Below are 27,677 nucleotides of genomic sequence, written 5' to 3' on the forward strand. Positions count from 1 at the left end.
TGAGATATAAAACCTCCTTCATGGTCATGATTTCTATAGTGTTTCCTTCATGAATTATTAATGAGTTTTCTAACGTTACGTAGTAAAGTGGTTTTGGAGATGAATTATGAATAATTTATGAAATCACGAAATTAAGGTGACTTAGAATAGGGTTATTTTAAATTAAAGAAAAATTTCGGTGAAATGTCGCGACAATGACAATGACGATGATAAATAATGGTAATTGAACTGAGTGAAGCGCAATTTGGTCTCAAATCAAACAAGTGATTACAAAATTTCACGACCGCGTAGCGGGAGTGCAACTTGTTAATCACAAATTTGAGTTCAGACCAAAATTGCACGACACGAAGCTCAATTACCACTTAATCATATTCATTTTGAAATCTCCTGCAATAATAGTCATTTTAACATTAGATTTTAATGTAAATATAGTCAAAAGAGTGTCTTTAAAATCTAAAAAAACCCCTTCAATTTTTTTCCTGTGCTGTGATTAGTCAAATAAAATGTTTTCTGCGATTTAATTTGCCCTTCAAAGCAGGTGCGATTTAAAACTCAAAATGGTGCGACTTCGTGATTAAATCGCACTGGTTAGAGCCAATCAGATTGCAGAAATTACCAGTGATTTCAAAATGGATATTATGATAATGATAATGATATAAATGATAATGATAATGATTACATTAACAAAATAATAAACTTCAGTTTATTTCAAAAAGGTACATTTAACAGGTTACGCTGAGCTCATGGCCCGCAATTAGATAATTATATTAAAGTAAAATATATTACATGCTATAAAAATTATGTAATACAATGTAACTACTGCATGCTCAATTCTACTCAGTTCAAATTTGACGTTTTTTTTGTTATTCATAGGATATGGCTTTTTTCCATAATGCCCCATTTTCCATATTTTTATGTAATAGATTAAAAACTCGTGCTTCGTGTTTGATCGGAGGATCCAAACACCAACAAACGGTTGAAAGCACGAGGTCGCAATCTGGCTTCTCAAATTCAAGTTTTAAATTATTTAGTATAATTGATATATTACGTATAATAACCACTTTTAATTGTGTATAAGAACCACACAAATTGCAGATAAAACTTTCAAAAGTTTGTTATTGCTCAACGAATTGAGTCGTAGCGTATTGGAAACAAAAAACACAAAAAAAAAAAACGGGTTATAGGTAGTAAGGGGTCCCGTGTTCGATTCCTGCTGACATTTACTCTGAAATTTACTATACTTCTTAAATAAGTCTCTCTATTTATAAGTCTAAATAATTATAAGTGTTATTTTAAGTATTTTAAGTGTAGAAATGCAAATTAAGATCTTCCTTGGACTTCCGTGTCTTGATCAGTGATCTATTATCAAGACTCATCTAAAGACCTGACCAAAATACAAAGTTCTGATTCGTTGTTGAATTATTAATGTGTTTGAGAATACGAATTCGAGGGCTTTTATCCTAGGTACATACCTTGAATGATGCCCTAGAATGCCTAAAGAAGAACAATGTTATCTTTGAACCTAGCAGGAATCGAACCCAATACCTTTGGCTTACCTACACCAACTTTTATACCGTATACTACATAGTTATCTGATGGAATATGTTGAACAAAAATATTTTATCTGTTTTCATGAAGCTCATTTTCATTGAAGCAAACAGATTTTAAAAAACATTCGTTTAGTATTCTCTCATGGTAATTAAGGAACAATAATCGGATTAATGACACCCAGCAATGGGATTATTTTTGGGTGAAAACCTTCTCAATCATATTCTATTTTATTTTCTACCTAGCCTGAGAAAACAGACGTACTTTCGCTCCCCGTCCCTCACGAACCTATTTTTAATTGCGCTGTATTTTCAAATAAACTCATTTCGCGAAAGGATTACTAACTACTTAAAAAATAAATCCATGAAAATCTTATCGTCGGCAATATCCTTGGCATATCCTTGGGCCTGCGGCCCTTGCGCTTTATATGGCTTATAGTCCAGTTTCGAGTTCCAAATTAACGCTGTGTTTCTTGATTACAGATTCATTTACTTAGGCTTAGCCTCGAATCAGTGTCTGATTACTCGCAAATACCAACGGTAAAGTAAAGAATGCACAACTTCAACGATAAGAAGACTTTGAAACTTGACGGATCTTGACTGGAACACGTGAATATTCTGCACAAAATCGAGGCTAAGCCTGAGTAAATGAGTCTGTAATCAAGAAACGCAGCAATAATTTGGAACTCGAAAAGGGTCTTTTGCCTCCGTTTCCGGTACTTAACTCTGACTTAACTCAAATTCATGCTTTAACGGGACAATTCGCAAAGACGATTTTTAGCGATACACATTACACGAGTCAACTTTTCGCGCAACAACGTTTGTTCGAAAATCAACATGATTTTGAAAAGCCGCTATCTTGTTGCTTGACATGGCCTCGCTTCTATGAGAGTATTGAACAGTGCATTTTGGGTATGTGTTGCGAAAAAATCGTTGATGAAGCTGTTACACGAATCGATTTGCAAAAAATTCGCCTTTCTGCGTATCGCAAAAAATCGTAGTCGCGAATCAGCGAATCCCGTGTAACTTCAGTTAAGACAACGTTACAATAATCTATATATTATTGTTGAATTTTCTAGGTTTGTCTTGAAGGAACTTATTCAAACAGAGCAGGACTACGTTGTTAGTCTGGGAGAGGCCGTTGATGTAAGTAAGACTTACTATACTGAAACTAGCCTAGTAAGAGATTTCTAAATAAAGTAAAGAACTAGTTGCATATTGCAACGAGTAAGCATGAAGTGATATCTGGGTACTTGTGGTTGTTGCATATTGATCTAACCCCTGCCTCTGCATGTGATTTATTTGTCATAGTGTAAAGACAACAATAATACTAACAACAAGTATACCTGTCTCTAACAATATATAAGAAAGACAATTACAATAGAAAAAGAAAGTCCCTATGTATTTTTTATAAAGGCTGTTCAAAAGTAAGCTGGTATTTCTATAATACTAACTTCATTCAGAGCAGAAGAGATTGATCAGAAAACATCCAAATAAGATCAATTTTGCTCGACAAGGATACAATTTATTGTCGCCATTGTCCACGAAAGCGTCGAAAAGAGCCGTTGTCTATAAATGCCGATAATCGCCGGACAATCGCGAAAAAACGAATTTCTTTTTATTACACTTATCAAACCCCTTTGGTGGACTATTTTCAAAAATAGCATTGAAACTTCCCGCAGAATTTTATTTCCTTCAAAAAATCGAGGTTTTAAGCAAAAATTCCATGTACTGAGCTGGATTCGATGACTTTGACTTGAAAATAGGTAAAATTTACTCTCGCGTCATCGCTTATACAGCATCCGGCAAATTGTTCTTAAAAATAGTAAAAACCGTGATATCGGTGATATTTTTAATGTTTTAGAAAGAAGAAATATAAAGGTTTCTTGTGGGTAAACGTCGATACCGTCCGTGTTTAGGTGTTGTATACGAGCACAACAGAAGTACAGGATTTTCGCTTAGTCACAGAGCCTGTCTGATAGGTCAATTTAGGGCGTTTCGACAACCTTCGAACGTAGGTGACCCCGCTGAATACAAGTACTGCTTGCTCCGAAAATCATCTCGACAAACACAAGTCGAGATCTTGCAAGATTAGTGTCGCTGCTTGCCTGATGACTCGCAGCAAAAAGGAGTGCTATATAAATTGCATCTATGCAAATTGTGCCTTTCGAACATGTTTTTTATTGTTATAGGGTTACGCTGCGGAATTCAGTAAGCCTGATTTACCTGACGAACTAAAAGGCAAAGAAAGGACTGTCTTTGGAAACATAAAACAAATCTATGAATGGCACAAAACGTAAGATTTTCAGGTTTTATTGCCATCTTTACTTGAGAAACTAGAAATTTACTTTTTGAACTTAATTTTGTGAATTTTTTCTTGGCAGCGTGTTTTGTAAAGAACTGGAAAAATGTGAAGATGCCCCAGAGAAACTTGCCTCTGTGTTTTTGAAGGCTGTGAGTATTAAGACGTAAAGAGCAAAAAGGCCCATGCTTATTTGAACAATCCGGCCAGTCGTTGCAACTATCCACTACAAAAGTTGAATATTTTGTTTGCCAGTCATCGCGAAAACAAGTTTTTCACTTCTTTGAACTTTGAATTGAAGGCCCCCCATTTTCTCCTCAACCCCCCCCCCCCCCCCTCCCCTGCCACCCTGCGACTTAAGTAGTGACTGGTCCCTTATTATTAAAAAGGTTTGACGAATGTTCTTCAAGTCCACTAAACAAATAAACTATTTGCTTCTATAAATACTATCATTGCCCCGAACATCCCTAATAATTAGTCTCATTATTGTCTGATATTTTTTGATAGGAGCGAAGGTTACAAATGTATGTCATCTATTGTCAAAACAAGCCCAAGTCTACAGCACTTGTTCACGAATTCAAGGATAACTACTTTGCCGTAAGTCAATCGAGTCTTTTTAAACGGCTGCCATATGCATTTATGTTGTCATGCTCCCACTATTCAAAGTGCCTATGAACCTCAATATTTTCATTAATGATGTAATTTGAGTGGTGTATCGTGGAGATATCAATGTTTATTCTTCCAATATGATAGTGAATGGGATGTCATAGAAGGCATTATTAAATATACGGAATTCAGTTTCTGGGGGCGATAAAACATCCTGTATAAAGCGCGTGCAGTAAAACCATGAAATAAAAACGAAGTTGATAGTGACAAACAGCACTATTTAGTGAGTAATAGTCGCTATCACTCAACCACAACATTCATGATACAAAGACAAATACACAAGAGACCCCTTGTGTCTTTTGTTTAATAAATGTTCTGGTTGAGTGTTAGCAACTATTAGACCCGGTTCATACGTCGAACTTTTTTTGCGCCAAACCAAATGCTAAGAATTAAGACCATGAAAAGTACGACGTCTGAACCAATTAAATTCAACCATAATATTAAGCGGTCGAAAATTACGACTGAAGCGGTCGGAAATTACAACTTCGGAGCTACTCTGATTCAAACGACGGACTTTTCATGAACCGATCCTAATGCATATATCATATTTAATCGCGAAATGCTTGACTTGGAAAAATCTATTTGGATCGACTGAATTTGGAACGACGTCTGAATCAAAAGTAGATATTTGACGGTCTTTGGTCGATCTTCAACATGTTAGGCTCGGTTCATGAAAAGTTCGACGTATGAACCGGGTCTTAGTATCGGTAATAGGACTACATGCTGTCCAATTTTGAAATACAAGTAATTGGATGAAAAAAATTCAGAGGCCGGACTGACAAAATTGGAAGAGGCCGGTAGACCGAGCTAACTTTTTCTACGAATTTCCTTAGAAATATCACTCAGCTTGTCTTTATTAGGGTTTGTACATCACTGGTTGTTTTTGAGAGCAAATCTTCGAATTGCTGACCGATACGGCCTTAATGGTCTAATATCGATCAAAGTCTAGCAAAGAGTTCATTGAGAAACACTTGATTTATATGGTAAGTTAGGCTGATTTTTCCTCAAGATTCCATCGGAATTGGCATTCTTGTTTTTTAGTATTTTTTCAAGTTCTTTTGTCGTTTATTATCTTATTGAAGAAATCATTGCGTAGGAATCGACTGCTATTAAAAGTGTTTGCCGTGGCATTGAAGCTTGTTGATTGCCCTTACAAAATTATTTTAGTCTTCGTTCAAATCAAAATTAAAACTCCAACAAACCTTTTTATGCTTTCTATGTTCGTTTATAGCATTTAATCTCACTGAATCAGTGAACACGAATGAGAATAAATGACTTACTAGTAAAACTCCGCGATGAAAGTCTACCACGTGAAATTGAAGGTCGCCAACTTTATTTAATGATGGACTTCGCTCATGTCCCGATAAAATTAAAAGCTAAAGATATAAATTTTTGGCCACATATATCCTCAAAGAACATGCACATTCGATTCCACCGATAGCCTGCACTATGTGAACTCGTAGATGAATGTATCGGCACCACTTTCAATCCATATATGGGTAATATTGCGCAATGTTTCCATTTTGTCGAGGAGGAAAAAAAACCCAGACGTATTTTAAGACTGGTTTGCCACAGGCAACCCAGTAATGAAATCGCACTTATTAAAATATTGGATGTATAAATCTCGATATCTCCACTATTAAAATCCGCACCCGACTCAAATCGTTATAAAAAAATTGTCATTCAACAATTTACTTAATGTAGAGTTAGTTTTTGCTGTTATGCTGATTAAAAGCTATATTTTTGTGTTTTAGGATATGAAAGAACAACTTAGTTACAGGTTTTCGATTGAGGATTACCTCATTAAACCTGTTCAACGTATAATGAAATATCAGTTGCTATTGAAAGATTTTGTTAAATATACTGAGAAAGCTGGACTAGATATTGTTGAACTCAAGGTATGACTATATAGAGTTTATCACGTGTTAGGAAAAGAGCCTAATATCATTTTTTATTCACGAGTTTCCATCATATATCGCTAATGAACCAGCGAGTAAGCGACACGATATGGAAAACGAATAACAAAAAGGAAAAACATTACAGGTTCTTAACACGCAAGAATTTGTTTTGATGGAAATTCCCTTAATAAAAACGTATTCCGCTTAATGATTTTCTTTTCAGCAAATGATTGTGTCGGCGCTAAAGATGATTTTTTTTGTCTTAATTAATTTGTTTCTCTTGTCACGAATGAACAGCAAAGGATGTATTAAAATAATATTAGTATAATAATATAAAATAATAATATTAACATAATATTAAAATATTGTTTGATTTCAGAAAGCCCTTCAGTTAATGCATGTGGTTCCTAAAAAGGCTAATGATATGATGAATGTTGGAATGCTTGAAGGATATACGGTAAGAAAACTAATGAATGAAAAATATTTATCACGGTAATTGTAATAAATGTTACTTGTTCATTTTAATAAATGAAACTTGTTCGTTTGTCTCCGATTGGGGGCCATTCGTAGAAGGACCGAGACGTTTAGACTGCAATCTGCTACTTGTTTTCATACTTAAGAAAAATCGGTAGCCCATCGAGTGGATTTTTCATGGCTTGATTGATGTCACTTCCGTCCGTGTACACGGCATATCCCCCTTGAACAAAGGGAGGGTTGTTTTCGGGATTGCTACCCTACCATCGGTCTCTGGAATTAGCACCCATTGAATTCCGTTCGGCAATCGTTTCTGGCAGTGGATTAATAATTCTCTTACTTTCCCCAAACTGACACTATACATAAGAACTTCAATTTTCACCACTTTTTTGCGTGCTTAAAGCAAGCCCCAGCCGGACTGGCAATCTTGAAGGACCGATTGAGGGTAACGATCCCGGCCCAACTGCAAAAGTCGATCACAAAGATCATTAGAGTGCCCCCCCCCCCCCCCCCCCCCCCACTCCCTAACATAACTATACACGCCTGTGCGGGGGATTTCAACAAAGAGCAGAGAAGCCTTCTACGACAAAAGTCACCGAACAAAAACCACCGTGCAAACTCTAACTGGCCAACAAATTCTAACAATGCCCCACCTGAATTCATACTAGTTTAAATTGAGAGAACCACTAATAAGATATAGTCACGCCAGTACTTTAATGTGTGTTACATGCGCTGTAACTCTAGATCAGAACGCAAAACCTTTCACTGATATAACCTCAAAATGTACGTGTAAAAAGGGAGGGGGAAAATAAATAGACCAGCGGGAGGTCTCGTTTAGTTAAACTCAATCAATCGAAATGTACACACAGACTCAGTAGTTGTCGAAAACTATAACGTTGTTTGTCACACAGACCCAACCACAGTACACAGACTGATTTTTCGGAGGGGTTATCTTGGGGTTCTTAAATAACTTTGCATAACCAAATTAACTAACATCAATTCCACTCGTTGGGTATGGTTTGTTGTTTCTTAATCAGTTACCGTGAACGTAATAACAGTTTGATTAGTATGATACTCTATCCCAAGCTAACTTTGTTCTCGTATATTTTCAGGGCAAAATAACCGCTCAAGGAAATCTCATTATGCAGGTAAATTTTGTATTAAAATAAAGGTACATATTTTGATTGTAGTCAACAAATCTATCATAAAACAACTGAATCAACTAATTGTAATTTGTGCAGGACACGCTCCTTGTGGCAGACGTCAAAAACAAATCCAAGGTCGTCAAAAGGCGTGTGTTTCTTTTTGAACAACTCGTGATTTTTAGCGAACCTTTTGAGAGGAAGAAGGACTGGACAGTGTACATTTATAGGCACAGTATTAAGGTACAGCGGCTAGACTAAAATCCAGAATCTGGTTATTCTCTGGAGTTAAATGCATATAATCTTTAATTCATTACTTTCAGAATTGATTCTACATGAAATGAATAGTTGAATGGTGAAGTTTTTCTTCATTATATAGTGTAGCATCTTACTTTCAATTTGTTAATTCCTGTGATGTCGTTTAAGGCTTCATTATAACTTCGTGCACCCTGACAATGTCCAACATGTCGCTGTAATTAACAGCACTTTCAGAAAACCAAATATACGAAACTTACCTGGTTCACACAAACAGTATATTAAAAAGCATCTTTATTTTACTCATGATTTAAGGTTTGTAAATTTGCTTTCTAATAATAACCACGGCATTTAGCTGATTATTTGACCTCAGGTAATGCGATCGTGCATTCGTGCGCATTTTTTCTGCGCATGCGTTTCAGAGTATTCAGTGGTTGGGCTTCCTGTGGTGTAGTCCTTTCGTTTTCCTTTTCAACGGCGATTATCTAAAAATATTACCCGGTTACCTGCCCTTATTTTTTTTACTGTAAGTCCAGTTTACTAAGACTACAACATATCAAAAAAGAAAGGTAGATCATTGGGCTATATTTTAAGTAAATCACAAAATGTCCGAAAATCTGGATCATAAAGCTCCATCAAAATGCACCGTTTTGGAAATTTAACCATTGAGAGCTCATCCTTAAACACAATAAAATTAACGACTTGGGTTTGTAATCAAAATATGTAAACGTATGTATCAATTGAAATTGTTTTTTGGATATTTTACCGTATTTATGGTCTACCCTCATTACTTTTCCTTTTTCCTTCACCTCGGGAAAGATCGAGTGACTCTCGGGAGAACAAAACTAACTCGGTATTTCCTTCGAGACCAGACATTAGGTGTATGATATTTGACCGTTTAACTATTCCTTTTTATGTATAATCAATACTGAAAGTAATGATTATCAGTTTTGTGCACTTTAAATGGTAATTTAAAATTCTTCATTTGTTATCCAATCTCCCCTAGACCAATCACATGGGTCATACTGATGGAGTTGATGATGATCCTTGTAAGTTTGCTATTTGGACAAGCGAAGGTAATGAGTCCGAGATCTTTATCATGACTGCTAGCTCAGAAGAAGCAAAGAACGACTGGGTTAATGTTCTTAATAATCTCCTGGAATCACAAAATGCTTTTGCTATGGGTAAGTAATGTGAGACAGCCCGTTACTTGACATAAATCTCTTAATCAAGAAAATTTCTCCATTTTGGAACCTGCGCTTATTGTTATGCTCTCTTTTACAGTCGAACCATCTCAAGCGTGAACACGTAGAGGTCATTAATGACTTATTGACATTATTGAAAACGAATCTTCAATATTCAAAAAAAAAATAGTTTGTAAATTCGATTAACTTGGCTCGTATGCTCTTGTTTATAGCGCAAACAGAAGGTAAGTCATTAATATTACATATTCCTCGCACAGAAAGTTGCTCTTGCATTTCAGTTGCATATATGCTTGGCTTTTGTATATGCTAGGCTTTGAAGATTCGTTTTCGATAATGAATGAATGTTCGAATCGAATAATGAAATCTAGAATCCAACGCAGGACTAACGTCCGAAACGTCAGTCTACTATCTTTCGTACCTACGGTGATAAAATTATCTACTACGACCCATTTGTTTCAACTAAAAAACAACGACGCAGTCCAAGCTAGTTCCAAAACTAGTCGTAATCCAAAAATTAAGTCATTAATGACCTTTAAGTGTTCACGCTTGAGATGGTTAAAACTAATTTAAAATGGTGTAACTGGAACAAAAATTTAGTTTACGCTTACTACTTTTGGATTGAGCCCACGATGTGCGCGAGCACCAATACTTCTCAATTACATTCCTTTATTAAGAATCCATGGACCTTGCTCTGGCGGCAGCCATGTTTAGTGGAACAATAGATTCCCCCCTTTCGCCTCGCATTAAAAAAATTATACGTAACTAAAGCACATACAAGCTTTGAACTTAAACGGGACAAAATTCTAAACCTTTGCTCGGGCTTATTTAAACCTTATGAGACGGTGATAATAACTTATTCAAAATCTAATGAATAATTCATAAGCCTTTGATCCAATTTAAGCGGCCATGGATGGCCGTGGATGTACCTTTGGTACTCGATAAAGACTCCTTCATTCATAGTTCCGACTTAGAAAATAGCAAACCAATCAGCGTTGCACCAGTTTTCTCAGTGGAATTAAAATCTTGTTCCACAAATAACTACACAATATTTGTTTCAAAGAGTTCTACAATTTTCTTTCATTTTTCTCAGGAAATAAAACTATTGAAGCAATTTATGATTCATTTTCCGCGATCAGAGTTTTAAATTCTGACATAATCCAGCTAATTTGTTGAACTTTTGGAATGTAGCAACGGTAGCTAAGGGGAGTCGGAACTATGAATAGCTGACTTATAAACGAAGCTAAGCCTGTGCAAGTGAGTCCTTTAAAAACAGCGGTACGCATTGAATGTGAAGCTGGTGTATTAGTATTCTTTATATAAAGAATATTAATAAAGATGATTATTATATGGCAAGGTAATTTCACGCGCTACGATTGGTCAATTTGCGGTCCATAACTTACGGTACGGACCGAAAAATGAAATGGTTCACTGAGTGTACATACTAGTGATCTTTTAAAACATCATCAAATCTTCGTTATAAAAAAAAATTTCTGGATGAAACTTGTCGGGAAACCTTAATAAATTATTAAAGATAACCAAGAGAATATTAATGTTCTCTTGAGATAACTGAAAGTCACTGGAAGGCATTTAATGTAAAACTTATCATAACAAGCGACAACTCTATCGATCAAGGTTCTACACGGCACTAGTTGAGCGATTTGTACGACCAGAAAAACTAGAAAAACTAAAACTAGGTGAAACTACGAACTAAAGGGTGGTGAATAGCGGCTAATACAGTAAATGAAATTAAGATAGTTTTACAAGAAGATGAATTAATGTAAATTTGTTATATCAGTAAGCTAATACAACGTCAAGTTTGAACTTATCTGAATCGATCGGTTGAAGAAGGCAATTGTTTATTTCGTTAACGCCGTCGGTTTTAACCAGTTTTCTAGGCTCATCTTCTCTTGAGGTATTTCCACATTTCAGGAATATTTCATCCACACTTGAAGTTGAAAGCATTTGTGGACAGGAGAGTGGGCAGTATCTTTTTTAAATGAGCCGATAGTGTGTTTTCATGACTTCAGCCATTGTGCATATGGCGGCCTGCTTCAAACAGTCAAAACGTTGAAAAATGACGAAAAACTATCCATTTTCAGCGAGCCGCAATTTTTCAAAGCCTCTCATTCATTTCTGGAGAGAGAATTTTTTTACCCAATAAAAGGCAGGAAAGCAAACGGAAGACGATAGTATTTTTATCTTCAGTTGGTTGTGAATATATCTTGAAGTTGAAAGGAAGTTTGAAGTACGACAGTTTTCTCCTCAATTCATGTTGAGTTCTTGAGGTCTTCTTTTGATGCCTTTTTTGCTTTGCATTTACATTTTTTGCAAAAGAAAGCCTCACTTTTATTAACTAGTATTTCAGAAAACTTTAAACTATTGCTAAATTCATTCAAAGTAAACTAAAACTTCTCTTTTTGAGCAACTCAAACACTACATGACTTGTGGCACGTACAGGAAGCCCTTCCGATGCAGTTCTCGTTTGACATGCGCTGTCAACTTTATTTTTTGTTGCTTCGCCTCTTTTTAGTCTCAATGCCTTGCCATATGATAAATATCTTATTAACCTCGTTTGCTCGGTCCGTACAGTAAGTTATGGATCCTGGTTTTTTCCACTTTGTTATGGCCTGCGCGCTACGCGCTTGGGCTATGAGGCAGTGGAAAAAACTGGGTCCATAACTTACGGTACGGACCTCGCACTCGGTTAATAAGAGCTATGAACTTTATGTAGTAATGAGGGGGACTTTATTAGGGATAAAGGTACGATCCACGACGACCTATAAATAACGCAGAATAACACCTCTATCTTGAGTTTGGCATTCTGTCTTCAGCTTGTGGGAGCTCTTTAGTCTGACTGCACATGACAGTGACGTACAAACATCTTTTGCAGTATGAAAGACTGTTCGTGACGTATATGGTCGCTCTAATTCGAGCAATGGTTTGTGAATTATTCCTGGGTTTTGGAAGCTGTTCAAAAAACTAGTAGATCGTAGTAGAGTACATAACAAAATTTTCTTGTTCTACTAATAAATACAGCAATACCGGAAGAGGTTCGTCAAGCTGTTAAAGAATGGAATGAAGGTTTGAACCCTGAAAATAATATCTCATAATAATCGATATGAATACCATCTCTACGTATAAACTTGATATAAACAAAAAAGCCCTATTTATTTCTAATCCTCAAATGCCAAAAATTAGATAAACTAAATTTATAAAATAATTTCAAGGCAAAATCAAGACTAAACTACCCTGCTTGGCAAAGGTTTTTTTTTCTTCTCCTCTACGAGAATGACAATTTATAGTTTTCAATTTTATAATTTTGCAATATTGGAGAGGTATTCTCTATGATTTATGACTTTTTCCCATGAGGCCACAACAACCAATTACTGTAGGCCCTGTAGCATTAGCACGGGCACTGAAGGTGGTCTTCACCAGCGTCTTTTACGTCTGCCTTATACAGGATTATATAGACAGACGGGGCCTACGGTTTTAAGTCCTTATCATTTGTAGGTGTAATAACAAAGGCAGCACCTTCTCCTCAGTTATTTTAAGACCCTGAGTGTTGGTCCGGCCGTGGGTGGAACCACGACCTCCCGCACAACAGACCGACGCTCTTACCAACTGATCTAACCGGATCCTTAGTCTTAGAAGAAACCTGTGCCAAGCAGACTAAGATGAAACTAATATGTAAATTAAATTTGTAATATGTAAATTTGTTTTATTTAAAGTATTACACTAAGCATATAAAACAATTAAAAGATACAACAAAATATTGAAAAAATCGTTACTTTTTGGTAGGAAGCATAATTGTAAGTATAATAATAACCAAAAATTTTTTTTTTCAATTAATCGTTGCTTTTCGGTAGGGAGACTCATTCGTTTTCTTTTCGCTGATAGTAATTCTTAATTCAACAGCCTTGGAAAGACCAATCGAGTATCAAAACCAAATGGAACGTAAGAAGAACGAACCAATCCCTGCCTTTCCCATTGGGCCTGTAACGACAAAAGGTCAGGTGACTCCAGGATCAACTACTACTACCATTACTTCATCTTCTCATCCAGCATTAAATCATCGAGCGTTCAGTTTTCCAGATACTGGCTCACTTATTAGACAGCCAGAGGTAGGTCGGCTTACATTTAATTAGCATTTTTTGGAATTGTGTTTCGTGTTGCTGTGAAATCTTATTGTATATACATGTTGTTTTTGATGAGTTGGTGCCTTCTTTATCAATGACAAATGCAATGGGCTGTATTGGTTTAACAGATTATCATCTGACCGTTAACGCACCAACTCTTTGCATTTTAATATATTATAGTCTGGTAGCAGCCCAGCCACATCACAAAACCAAGGAGCGGCATCATCACTTGTCAAACATGTGAATCTGATAGATCTGGAGACAGCAAAATCACTAGACGAACTCACTTCACCCTTCCCCTCACAGTCGGTAAGCACTATGCATAACACCATTAAGAATAATTGCAAATAGTACGCTCTCATTAGCCATGTTTCTTCATAATGGCGTCACTGTTTTTGTTTTGCTTTGCTTATGCTAAAAAAACATAAGAAGTTGTGGGATAGCTTGTTTGGTATTTATTGATAAGATACTAAGCTGGAATGGAATTAAGTTTCAAAGTACGCCAAACATCGAATCAATCACTGGGCTATCAGTATGATTGGTTAAATTGTAACATTCGTGTGCTATTAAGTAATGAGGAGGCTCTGGGTACGAGAATCCGTATAAACGAGTTATTGTGAGGGGCCTGAATATGCAAATGTGTCACTCGCTCACTCACTTACTATAATGTTAGCAAATCGATATTTAAACGATTATCAATCTTCTTACGCCATTTGCTTACGAACGTAACACGAACTTCTCAGATTTAGCTCTTGAAAGCTCCTCGAAGATCTATGAGAATCGAAACCATATTTATATTATGAATTGGAATGTCGCTATTGAATGTGGGATACATATGATATCAGTTATAACTGAGCATGTGCAATGACAAGCATTGATTTACTTTCGGATGTATTTATACAATCTCATACCCAGAGCCTATTTATTTTGTCGAGCATGCGCAGTAAGAAATAAAGGCTTTATTCGGATATTAGGATCAGAATTTCTGCATATCGCTGTATATATATCATCAAGTTCCAGTTTGTACCAAAAGCTTTACTTTTTTAATATTAAATCGTGCTTCCCATGATCCTCAGCGGTCTCAGCTTTGTAGGGTTTTGGTGACTACCTTTATTGAAATAAGTATATACACTTACTAATAAAGTTAGTCACCAAAAACCTAGAAATCTGAGATCACTGAGCATCATGGGAAACTTTTCATAATAAAAAAGCATATATATATACAAAGCTTTTTTAATACAAACTGCAGCTCGATGATGCTCAGAAGAGGTGAGACTGTAACCGGTAAAAGATTGGCAAGTCCATGAATAGTTATCAAGCCGTTGAACGCGTAAAATGAATCTACCCATAATCCTGGTCGGCCTCAGCTTTATAGCTTTTCAGGTGACTAAGTTTATTGAAATAAGTGTATATATAAAGTGAAAAAGAAAGAAACAAGCTACTATAAAATCATAGTGTATTTTTCACAACAAATTTGTTTCGTATGGTCAAACTGACCACACTCTTCAGGTGAACACACTACATGACCGTTGGTTCACTTAAGGTTTACATTAAATACAATTTTAATTTAAACGACGCTTAATATAAGGTTACACATGTTCATGACAGATCTGTTTCTTACGTACGCGACAATTCAATTTATATCATTATGAAATCTGAGTAAATATTCGCGCTTGTGCCTACATGCGGAAACAGGGTTCGTTTCGCTTGTTGAGGGAAGCGTTAATTAGGCTGGCAGATTATGATATATTTCTCATTTCTACATAAATTTCAGCGTTTGTTGCTGCGAGCCGCCAGGCTCGCAGCAACACTAATCTTTACAGTTGGGATCCCTGTGTGCTGTATGCCATGAGAAATCTCGATTTGCTCGATTATGTGTCCGTCCCGATGATTTTCGGAGTGTGCGGTATATATGTTCAGTGGAGGTCATCATGAATTTATGCGTTGCTTCGATTACGTCCGAACCAACGTTGGTAAAACGTGGTTTGGCGACGTCTTCGAAATCAACAAAGTGCGAGATCAACAAAGTGAAATATATTTTTCCGACTGTAATAATGTCTAATTCAAAAATGTTTATTGCTGGAAGCATTCATTAAGGTCACGAAAGATTTAGTGACAGTGGTCACGAAAGATTTAGTGATAGTTCACGGGGAATACAATGTTATTTTATGAGTCTTTCAGCATTGTTATGCGCTCAGAATTTTTCGCTCGAACACTGGACTGCCGCCACTGTAGATCACATCCTTGCCGAAGGAGATCGACTATGCAACTATTTAACAGCAATAATTGTTTTGTAAAGTTATGCTAGTATTATAATAAATTAGCTGCAAAATACGGATCATAGTGACCTCAAGTCTATCGGATATTTTGGAAAATCAAATGGTTCTATTTCTTTTAATTTCGTTGTCATTATTCTACAGGGATTTAACAGCATATTTAGGTCAAAAAAGGATCTCCAAATAAGTAGATTAACTGTTTTTCGATGAGGTTACAAAAAAGTTTTGATTTTGCAAGGTTATTATGTCTAAAAGCTTCAACATCAAATATCTCGTAAACGCTCATATAAATTTCCTTCAAATTTTCTGAACTTTGAGTAAATCATATTTAATCCACTATATAAAGCGCGATTTCAAAACTTAGGTCAAAAAAAGAAGAAAAAGAGCAGTAAAGCAAAACCAACAACGCTGACTAGTGGCTGTGAGCTAAATACGATTTTCGTGAAAACTTGTTCATTCGAAAATTATATCCTTCTCTTAAAACCTGGGAAAATTTTATTCTCTAATGATTTGTTTGCGTCCGCGTGATTGCGCTTCGAAGCTGAAAGGTAGCGCGCCGATATTAGAGAGTAGCATCGAGTACAAGTTAACGTGGTCAATCTTCATGAAAGCAAAATCATATAGTAATTTAAACTAGTCGTTGCAATATGCAAGTGGAATGCTGCGAGTGCCATACAATGATGTAAAGGGATGTATACCAATGTTAATAAGATAGAAGTTACATACAACAAAATATTCAAAACCGTCTAGATATAACTAACAAGAACGAACGTAGGGCATTAATTATGTGTGTGCTCCTGTATACTTATATGAATATGCTCCTGTAGATGTTTTGAGGTATTAAGGTGTAACACAGGTCCCCTATACCCCCTCGCAAAATGCATTCACATAAAATTATTTGGCCAATTTCCGCCTCACGTAAAATTCTGAAATCGCATCGAGAAGGGGTTGGCACAGTTCCACCAACGTCTGGTGGCCCCAAGTCTGGTGACCCCACACCTCATTTTCTCCGCGGCAATACAACCTGTGATTATGAAACTTGGTAGGGGTTGTAGTCACGTGGGGCCACCAGACGTTGGTGGAACGTGCCAAGCATACTTGATCGCATCCCCATTCACGTAAAAATCGAAGTGATCACGTTTCACGTAAAATCAATTTTTCGTATCACGGAAAATACCAAAAACCTTTTTTTTAAATTCTAAGTTCATAGAAAAACGTTTCACGCATTATAATAACAGATTTATCTAGGAATATCAAGTATAATAAGGAATTATTTTAAATGATATTCGAAAATTATTAAAATATTGCCCTGTTGATTGTAATGCTTCTTCTCGAGCGAGTTTTTTTCTGGAGTTCAAGTGGCTGGTGTCTCAATAAAGTCAATGAACAACATGCGATACAGTGCAACATAAATACTTTGCTATATAAAATTCAGCCGTAAACACCATAGGCAGTCGCTTACTAAAATGGTTCTTTGAGTACAAAACCCAGCGAATTCTTCGTAATGAAAACTCTTATCATGTTTTGGGTATTCTCTAACACCAATATAATTGTTTTATTGGCTAAAAGCAAAGATTAACAAGCCTAAATTTACCTTTGAAAGATCTTCTTGTCAGCCGAACTTCCTCCACAAACAGTCCGCCATTGTTGACATTCAGAGTAGCGCCCAATCCTACTCTCCGCATCACGGATCGGCCAATAGATGTGTGCCCGTTTTCAACGCCCTCCCTCCTCCCGCCCATTGGAAAACCATTTGGATTCGGGTGTAGAGAACCACTTCTTAACTTTCATAAGAGAGCAATGAATACCAAGCTTATTTATTTCGGAGTGGCAATTCGTACGTCACCCGTACGGTGACTTGTATTTGCTATTCGTACGGGAGTCAAAAATTTCGTCGATTTTCTCGGCAACTCTGTATTGTTTTCCAACCTAATAAGGAAATGTTTTTGTTTAGACCAGTTAGCCGATTCATGTCAGTGATGTTATTTTGATTCAAACTTATTTGTCGAGTCTGTGATCAGTAGCGAGCAACTCACTTTCGCGACACTTTTTTTCGTGTAGTATGAGGGCCAGTGTCACGGCGGGAAATGCCACGCAATAGAATTTCTCACGAATCCCGGTTGTTATTCGTACGGGAGTCTGTTCAGGGAATATTTATCAACATTTTCCACTCCCGTACGAATTATTCGCGTTTGTTATTCGTACGGGAGTCTGTTTAGCGAATATTTACCAACATTTTTCACTCCCGTACGAATAACAACCGCAAATAATTCGTACGGGAGTCGTCAGAAATTCTATTGCGTGACATTTCCCGCCGTGACACTGACTTTCAGACTACACGAAAAAAATTTCAAGTGTCGCGAAGGTGAGTTGCTCGTTACTGAGTGGGCTGTAAAAACGTATTTGATGAGTCTGTAAGTTACACTGGTAAATACATAAAAAGATATAACTAGCTAAAAACTAGTGTGAGCTGCGTCGGTGTTTCTAATGAAACAGTAATGATGAAAAGGTAAATTATACACCGTGAAAAGATGAAAAAACTTACTGAAGTTTCGGACGCTAGTCCTTCGTCGGAGTAAAAGAGAAAGAAGTGGTAGAAAGGAGTGTGTATATATGATAAAATAAGACAAAAGAAACCAATGAGAGCAAGGTAAGCAAGGAAACAAAAACAAACAATCAAAAGACAAAAGAAAAGGTTAGTTGAAAGTAAAGCGTTCATTAATCCCGTTGGGACTAAGAGTGCCCAATTGGGCGTCAGTAAGTTTTTTCATCTTTTGACGGTGTATAATTTACCTTTTCATCATTACTGGTATATACATGATATTTCATCTAATGTCGATTTCCTTTACTCTAGTGCATGCCCTTAGGTAATGCTTTGCAAATTTTAATTGAAGAAAATTACCAGTCATACCTGTTAACTATTCAATGTAATGCAGTAGCTATTTGCTGTAATGGCGATGGGAGATTTAGGATATTTGACTCTCATATTCTTAATCCTTCAGGTCTCCCCCATCCTCAAGGTACTTGTGTACTTCTTGATGTTGATGACTTTAATGCTTTAATAAATTACTTCCAAAATTTATATGACAAATTAACAGGTTTATTTGAACTCAGAGGAGTGTGTATTACTGAGACATGCATACAAAGCAATGCTACTGAAAATCCTTTTAATGCACAATTCCACACTGAACAGAGTGAAGTGATTGGCAAAGCTGCAGATGATAATCAGCAAAGAAACAACAGTAATATTACACATTCAAATGCCAATAATACTAATGGTATTCCTTTGAGAAGTTGCTGTTTCCCATCATTATGCAAACCATATCAAAAAACTTGGCTGGGCTCCAAGTGCTTATACTTCGTCAAATACACTATGGTAGCCCGAGTTCACGCCACGAAGGGCGTCTAAATTACATAGTTCGGAAGCGTTTTCGGAAAGCAATTTTAAAGCGTTGACCGGCTTGTTCTGCACACCGGAATTTACGCGAATGTGATAAAAAAGGACAAAAGATATGAAAAATCAAATCGAGAAGGGCTAAAGAGAATCGCCGTCCCGTACTGTCCTCGATGCGGATTAAAGTGCCCATTCGTTTGAAACGAAAAACAAAATTTGAAAAACGCGTTTATGACAATGTGAGGAATTGGTTCTAAATTGGTTTGTAATCAGGCATTAGGGGCACTTAAAAGTTTTAAAGCTTTAAAATAATTCAATGGAAATGAAACTTTGACATCTCGTTGCCTATATATTGCATGTTGACTAAATTTTCAAAAACTTCATCGAGTAGATTTGAATTTATGAGCATGTTAATAAACATCACACATTAGTCCAAAAATACGGCTCATAGCCAAGATAAGTGGACCTGATATTTTGAAATATCAAATGGTACGATTTCTATACGATTTTTACCCAATATTCCAAAGTGATTTACCAACTTCTTTAGATAAACTTAGGATCTTAAAACTGAGGAAATAAACTACTTTTCCACAAAGTTACTAACGTGTTTTGTATCTGCAAATTTTTTATACTTTAAAACTTTAATATGAAATATCTCGAAAATGCTCTCACAGATTTTCTTTAAATTTCCTAAACCTTGAGCAAATTACTTATCCTACAATATCTCAAAAGCAATTTAAAATCCTAGGTCAAAAATTGGAGAAAATAGGCAATAAAGTAAACGCGCAAATGCTTAACAGCGATCTTTTATTAATTCCGATTTCAGTAAAAACATGCTCATTCGAAAATTTTATCTTTCCCTTGAAACGTGTAAAAAAAATTTTAGCGTTGGATTGTTTGCGTCCGCGTATTTGTGATTTGAAGCTGCATGGTAGCGCGCAGATAAAACCACATGGAGCCACCTTAAGTTCCAGATGTATTTTGAGACTTCACGGTTGTGTTTTTTTGTTTCTCGTTTCTGAAAGATGATGTGTGATTTCTGTATCGGGTTTTAAATTCAGTTTCTGTTAGAACTACGTAGGTTTCTGTTTTGTCATCTGTGGTTACTGTGGCTTGATAAATGATGTTGGATGCACGGCATTCACCTGTGAGTGGACAATTGGCTTTATTTCTGCAGTTGCATGGAGGGATAGCTTCATTATGTTCAATAGAGTGTTGTTTGATGATTTGTTCGTCGTGACTGTCAATTATGTTTTTAACGTTCGGCATACAAGAGTAGCTTATTTTTACTGTTTTTCTGTTGAATATCTTGTGTAGTGCAGTGTGGGTTGTCAGCTTTGAAGTAACCACAGTAATCCGACGCTTCGCGACTCCGCTCAACACCAAATATATTTTCTCCCAACTAGCCGTCAATATTTTGTGGTATTGTCGTCTGAAAATCGTAATTAGTTTATAGTGTTCCCATAATAGATTACAATTTAAGTCGGCTATGCCGGCATATGACATATTGATATACATTTCTGACCTAAGAGTCATCTGTTGCGAAAGTAACATTCTATTTGGTACTATTCCACAGAGAAACCGAGATAGGTACATTGTGACAGAGGATTTCAAGGGCAAAGATAAAAACCATTTGTCAGTCAAAAAGGGAGAAATAGTCTACCTGGTATCTAACAAGAAAGATGATAAAAACTGGATGTACGTGTATACTAGCACGGTTGATAAACTTGGCCTAGTTCCTTCCAAGATACTATTGAAAAAGTCCGAGTCAAATAATAACATAAGTGACGGTAAGTGACCTCGCTTCAATATCTGATAAATAATGGCAATACACCTAATCGGCTAACGTGTTGCTATGTACGTTACCACCCAATATTGAAACCTTCTGGGAATAAATTTCATTGTTCGTTATATCTTGGTTACAGAGTTGAATTCGTAGAGACAAACGCTTCTATTCCCAGAAGGTTTGAATTGGGGATAACGTACATAGTAACACGTTAGCCGATTAGGTCTATAGGACTGAGTGGAAATCGCACGATCTCGAGTACATTAGACCGTTTTCTCAAGGTTGCGTGCGCATCCAAATTTAAGGAACTTGAAGGGCCACGATACCAGAACACGAGTCTTATCATGCATTGCTATGAATTTTTTTTCGATAAGAATTCATAAAATCGATTATTCTCCTCTTTGAATATAAAACTGGCTTCTCAATTTTACTGAATTCGCGTTTTTCAGTCTTATGGCCCGTCAAATTGGATGCGCACGTAACCTTGAGAAAACGGTCTATTAGGAAATTATATGTACGAGTGCACGAGCGTTTAGGCGACTCTAATAAGCCTGAAGCGAGATGACGTTTTACCCCCGTCTCTAGACCACAATCCTTTTCACATTGCTTTTGTTCTTTAATTACGACTATTGTTAATGTATTCTCTAGGGAATCAAAAATTTTAATATGAAAGAATTTTAATAACTATTATGGTGTAGAGTCGTGGGTAAAACGTCATCTCGCTTCAGGCTTATTTGAAACTTTCAAAATATCACGAGTATCTATATATTACGAAATGTGCGAGAAGATTGTGCAATTTTTGTGTATAATACACTCAACAAAATTGAGCAACTTATAACTTAATTGGGACTTTACAGAGTACAATTTGTATAGGAAATCGCACGATCTTCTCGTACAATTTGGAAATTAATAGACACAAGTAATGTTTTGAAAGTTCTTGTAATTGCACGAGCCTTTAGGCGAGTGCAATTAAAGAATTTTCAAAACATTACGAGTGTCTATTAATTCCAAATTGTACGAGAAGATCGTGCGATTTTTTGTTTACAGTTCACTCAACAAAATTTCAGTAAAAAATGCGAAGAGACGCCGTTCATCTTTGTCTATTTGGCGGCCGATTTTCAGCTCATTGCGCAACTGAAATGCATAAAAAGTATTAGTTCTTACAGCTTAAAATTTAAGAGTGGCTGTCCGTAACGGTCGAGAATGGCGGGACAGCGAAGGAATTTTCAAATTTCTCATATTTTGTCAGAAGACAACCTTTGGTAAGCTCTTTTAAAAAATCCAGTTTAAAACTTCGAGCGCTTTTTTATTTTGGCGAATTTTACGAAAATCTAAAACTCGACTTCCGGTTCGCTCTGGACCGGTGTGAACAGCCCAAAATATTACCCATATTTAAGAAGGCCTCACTCGTTCAAAAATACTCCTATCGATCTGATACTTTTTCAACATTTTAACTAACTATCAGACTCCAAAAGGGATAAATAATATTTTTGGGAAAATGTTTTTTTCTCGCTTTTTGGGATTTTTTTTCGATGGCATTTCAAGCAGCTACGACGCGAAGCAAATTTTAGCCTAAGTTGAATGCCCTAAATCATCACCTGGTATATATTTTATTTTCACTAAAACTATATGATCTGAAAGCTTGTTTATTGTAATTCTTTTCCTGAAAGTATCAGCTTTGGAACGCAAATACGTCCTCGCGATTAATCGACTCTTCTATGTAGCATACGGCGGTCTAATTTCGGATTCAGAATCAAAGCGCCTGCTTTATAAATACTCAAAAACTTTCTTGGATCACCCAGAATGAACATCTTAATCGTAAACAACATTAGTTTGATGACTGTAAACTATACTCCAGCTATATATTATTGACTTATTCTTTTGTACTGGAATGTTTTAGAGAGTAAGGACTTAAGCGTACGAATTCTAAGTTAGAAAAAAAACCTTTAGACCCCATCAAACGCAGGGTTTTTTTATTTTTCTCTTTTCTTTGTTTTTGTTGAATATACTTGCTCAAAATCCTCCCAAATTTCAATTAGTTCCACGTTATTCATAGAAAAAACAAACTCATTTTTGTACTTTCTCAAAATTAATGGAATAAGTTAGAGGACATTATGATTGAATAAACAAACTGAATTAGTTGAGAAGCGTGGCACGTGAACGTCGATCACTTGTACCTTTCTTGAATTATATGAACTAAACAAACAACCTTTATGTTTTGTATTTTTTGTCTTTATCTCTTGTCAAAATTAATAATAACTAGTGACTAAAGTGCGTGCAGTTGCTTTCGTACTATTTCATTTAAGCCCCTTTCCCGATAACGTCACACATTTGATCCGCATCAACACTGCCTACTCTGCTTTTTTTCCCTTCTCTTTTGTTGCTGTTTTTGCTTGTTTTTATATGGGGTTTCAGAATTGATTGATTTAACTTGATTCTAAATGAAAAAGCCAAAAATCGTCCTTGTTTCATTAAGAGAAGTCAGTGGCTAACAAACCTGTTTCCTTTCCTATTCATTCGCCTAGAATAAACTGTTTGACAGGAACAACAAGTATCTTTTTACCAATAATAATAACATATTTTATATATATATATATATATATATATATATATATATATATATATACAGCCATTTGCAAAAACTATGGCCGCTTCCAATACATATACGAGTATATCGAAAGCATATCAAGTATTATGGGATATCTTCCACTATATATTTTTCAAGTTGTCTATCATTAGGGCTTTCTGGAAAAAAATATCAAGAATGATATCCCGCCCTGTCTGATATACTTTCGATATAGTTGTATTTATATTTGAAACGGCCATAATTTTTGCAAATGGCTGTATATATATATATATATATATATATATATATAACAAAGTATGTAATGTGGTCTATACTGGTGAAACAGTGCTCGATGCGTAGGGATGCAGAGCAACAGATATATAGTAAAGATTGGATTAAAGACGAGACATGTTCACTGTAACTCCGAGTTTCGTGCTTACGCACTCATCAGACAGACGTTTTTTTCAGAATGAGTGGCCGTGTTGTATCCGATATACAAACACGAGGCGTAGCCGAGTGATTGTATATCGAATACAACACGGCCACTCATACTGTAGATTGCTTATCAAACGTCTAGGTTAGTTCCTTTGTGTTTCACTAAAATTTTCAAAATTGAAGTGAATCTGGCCAAGAAAATCCAAGTTTAAGTTTATGCAAATGAAGACGAATCTATATCAGATATAAAACCTCCTTCATGGTCGTGATTTCTATTGTGTTTTCCTCATGAATTATTTATGAGTTTGATAAAAAAAAAAAAAAAAAATATATATATATATATCAAATTATGCTTTACAACATTAATGTTTATAGCCAAGATTCAGGTAATAGCTGCTCAGTAGGCAAGCTAATCGTCGAGCTGAGCAGCCGGTTTTTTTTTTCTTTTTCTTATTCTTTTTTTTAACATTTTGACAGGAACAATTGTATGGTTTCTATCAATTACAGCCGCAATAGTAAACTACATTCTTAATTAAATGAAGGTATGGTGCTCTGGCGGCGGCTGCGTGCGAGTGCGAAGATTCTCTGTTCTTGAAAAGCATTTTTCTCTTGAGAGATGGTCGAAATCTCTTGAGAAACAATCGCTATTTGATCTTGCTAAGGCCGTCAAATACAAAGCTTGGAAGAGGGGGTTGGGGTTTCTACCGACCCTAAAATTCTCGTCTAGTAATATGAGGACCTCGGATTTATCTGCTGAAGAGGCTGGGCTCTCAAAGAAAATAAAAAGTCTGACCGCTTTATCAAAAAACAGAGAACCTACTTGGTCAACAAGCTCAACATTGAGTAAACCTTAGGAAGAAAGTTAAACCCAGAATTTGTAGAAAAGGTCATGAGACGTGCTCGAGGTCCCGACGGCTTGCGTCTTTTCAAGTACTCGGCCAGACCGTCCCTGAAGACCTTGCTATCTCCCCAAACGCAATAGAGGAAGATGATAATTTTCCCAGTACAATACTGTAGAAGCAGCTATCTCGACTTTCCAACCAGGGCCGTAACCAGAACTTTTACAGGGAGGGTGCACATCGAATAAAAAAATCGGCGGACCTTAAGCTTTTATGTGGGGGTGCACGTGCACCCTGTGCTCCCCCTGGTTACGGCCCTGCCAACTACAGCACCCTGTCACTTACGACCAATACGATATATGTTCCAATGGTGAAAAATGACAGACTTAAAAACTCTCTAGGTAACAATGCTGCAGATTTTCTGTGAGGCTCTAGAGTTACATGTTCCTGTTCCCCTAAAAGAGCAAAGCACCAAATACCTTGAATGTAGTTTACGATTGCGGCCGTAATTGATAGAAACCATACAATTGTTCCTGTCAAACAGTTCATTCTAGACGAATGAATAAGAAAGGAAACAGGTTTGTTAGCCACTGACTTCTCTTAAAACAAGGACGATTTATAAAAAACAGAGTAGGCAGTGTTGATGCGAATCAAATGTGTGACGTTATCGGGAAAGGGGCTTAAATGAAATAGTACGAAAGCAACTGCACGCACTTTAGTCACTAGTTATTATTAATTTTGACAAGAGATAAAGACAAAAAATACAAACCATAAAGGTTGTTTGTTTAGTTCATATAATTCAAGAAAGGTACAAGTGATCGACGTTCACGTGCCACGCTTCTCAACTAATTCAGTTTGTTTATTCAATCATAGTGTCCTCTAACTTATTCCATTAATTTTGAGAAAGTACAAAAATGAGTTTGTTTTTTCTACGAATAACGTGGAACTAATTGAAATTTGGGAGGATTTTGAGCAAGTATATTCAACAAAAACAAAGAAAAGAGAAAAATAAAAAAACCCTGCGTTTGATGGGGTCTAAAGGTTTTTTTTCTAACTTAGAATTCGTACGCTTAAGTCCTTACTCTCTAAAATATTCCAGTACAAAAGTATAAGTCAATAATATATAGCTGGAGTATAGTTTACAGTCATCAAACTAATGTTGTTTACGATTAAAATGTTCATTCTGGGTGATCCAAGAAAGTTTTTGAGTATTTATAAAGCAGGCGCTTTGATTCTGAATCCGAAATTAGACCGCCGTATGCTACATAGAAGAGTCGATTAATCGCGAGGAAGTATTTGCGTTCCAAGGCTAATACTTTCAGGAAAAGAAGTACAATAAACAAGCTTTCAGATCATATAGTATTAGTGAAAATAAAATATATACCAGGTGATAATTTAGGGCATTCAACTTAGGCTAAAATTTGCTTCGCGTCGTAGCTGCTTGAAATGCCATCGAAAAAAAATCCCAAAAAGCGAGAACAAAATATTTTCCCAAAAATATTATTTATCCCTTTTGGAGTCTGATAGTTAGTTAAAATGTTGAAAAAGTATCAGATCGTTAGGAGTATTTTTGAACGAGTGAGGCCTTCTTAAATATGGGTAATATTTTGGGCTGTTCACACCGGTCCAGAGCAAACCGGAAGTCGAGTTTTAGATTTTCGTAAAATTCGCCAAAATAAAAAAGCGCTTGAAGTTTTAAACTGGATTTTTTAAAAGAGCTTACCAAAGGGTGTCTTCTGACAAAATATGAGAAATTTGAAAATTCCTTCGCTGTCCCGCCATTCTCGACCGTTACGGACAGCCACTCTTAATTATATGTTTTTTAAGTACAAAATGATAGAAAATAATTGTTTTGACATTGTTTTGTCCGTGTTGCCATAGCGACTTAATTCGGTACTCCTACGTAGTACAATTAACGCTATAATTGTACTCCTCTCGACCAATCAGAGTCGAGTAATTTTGTCGAGTGTACTATAAGGGATTTAATTGTGCTCCTCTTGTTCAATCAGAGCCGAGTAATTTTGTTGAGTGTATAATAAGATCTTCATTAATCATACGAGGGATAAACAAAATTGGACGACGAGGAATCATAACTATCGCCATTTCTGAGAAAATATTTCCACGAAAAACCGTGACAATGCCGACCAGTAAAATGATTAAAAACAATAACATATTTTGGTAAAAAAGCAAAAAAGTTAGTAAAAAATATCATCGGCGCGCGTTCGATGGCGTAGCAATTGTGTGATTAAGCACGCGCATTTTCACTGAAAAGGTGTATGTCATTGGCTCTTGCAACTGTCAAATTAAATATCTCTTCAGCTGGCATAGAACCATAAACTCAATTCAGTTATCCTGTGGTTTAGACTATTTAAGACAGTTGGGGTCGCCTAAATATCATACTTAAAGTCCCGAAAAATCCCATCAGTGGAAAATTCCTAAAAACGGTTTTTGAAATTTGATTAATTACACAGAATTGATAAAACGATTGAAAGATTTTTAATTATTTTACAGATGGCTATGAGCCATTGATATTCGATGGTTAATTGATTCTCAATAATATTTACTGACCATTCTTAGCCATAACGTAAAACGACAGTATTTGTGTAAAGCAAAACTTGGGATCAACTTAGTGACCTTATCCACAAAATTAGGTTTAACTATATATAGACGAACCTAGATAACTCCTCCTCACACTGAACCGACTTCACTTTGGAGTTAGAAGGTCAAGTCTAAGGCTAGTACGGCCAAATGATCTA

The 27,677-nt window shown here is 36.1% G+C and overlaps 1 protein-coding gene across 13 annotated transcripts in view; it reads left to right on the top strand.

The window, feature by feature from the left end:
- Positions 1–27,677, top strand: part of LOC116292224 (kalirin) — a 207,233-nt gene that overhangs the window by 113,347 nt on the left and 66,209 nt on the right. For 12 of the 13 annotated variants that reach the window (XM_031699495.2, XM_031699492.2, XM_031699491.2 and 9 more), the window contains 13 exons: positions 2,627–2,693; positions 3,740–3,843; positions 3,932–4,001; positions 4,357–4,446; positions 6,270–6,413; positions 6,793–6,870; positions 8,000–8,035; positions 8,129–8,272; positions 9,291–9,468; positions 12,526–12,570; positions 13,405–13,610; positions 13,806–13,934; positions 20,872–21,085. In XM_031699495.2, the coding sequence (XP_031555355.2) occupies positions 2,627–2,693; positions 3,740–3,843; positions 3,932–4,001; positions 4,357–4,446; positions 6,270–6,413; positions 6,793–6,870; positions 8,000–8,035; positions 8,129–8,272; positions 9,291–9,468; positions 12,526–12,570; positions 13,405–13,610; positions 13,806–13,934; positions 20,872–21,085 (1,505 nt within the window). The remainder of the gene's footprint in view (positions 1–2,626; positions 2,694–3,739; positions 3,844–3,931; positions 4,002–4,356; positions 4,447–6,269; positions 6,414–6,792; positions 6,871–7,999; positions 8,036–8,128; positions 8,273–9,290; positions 9,469–12,525; positions 12,571–13,404; positions 13,611–13,805; positions 13,935–20,871; positions 21,086–27,677) is intronic. The other variant, XM_031699494.2, reaches the window with a different exon arrangement.

This window comes from Actinia tenebrosa, unplaced genomic scaffold, assembly GCF_029948245.1.
Source record: "Actinia tenebrosa isolate PJP-AT-01 unplaced genomic scaffold, QUT_ActTen_1.0 PGA_scaffold11__36_contigs__length_13525064, whole genome shotgun sequence".
Lineage (NCBI taxonomy): Eukaryota > Metazoa > Cnidaria > Anthozoa > Actiniaria > Actiniidae > Actinia > Actinia tenebrosa.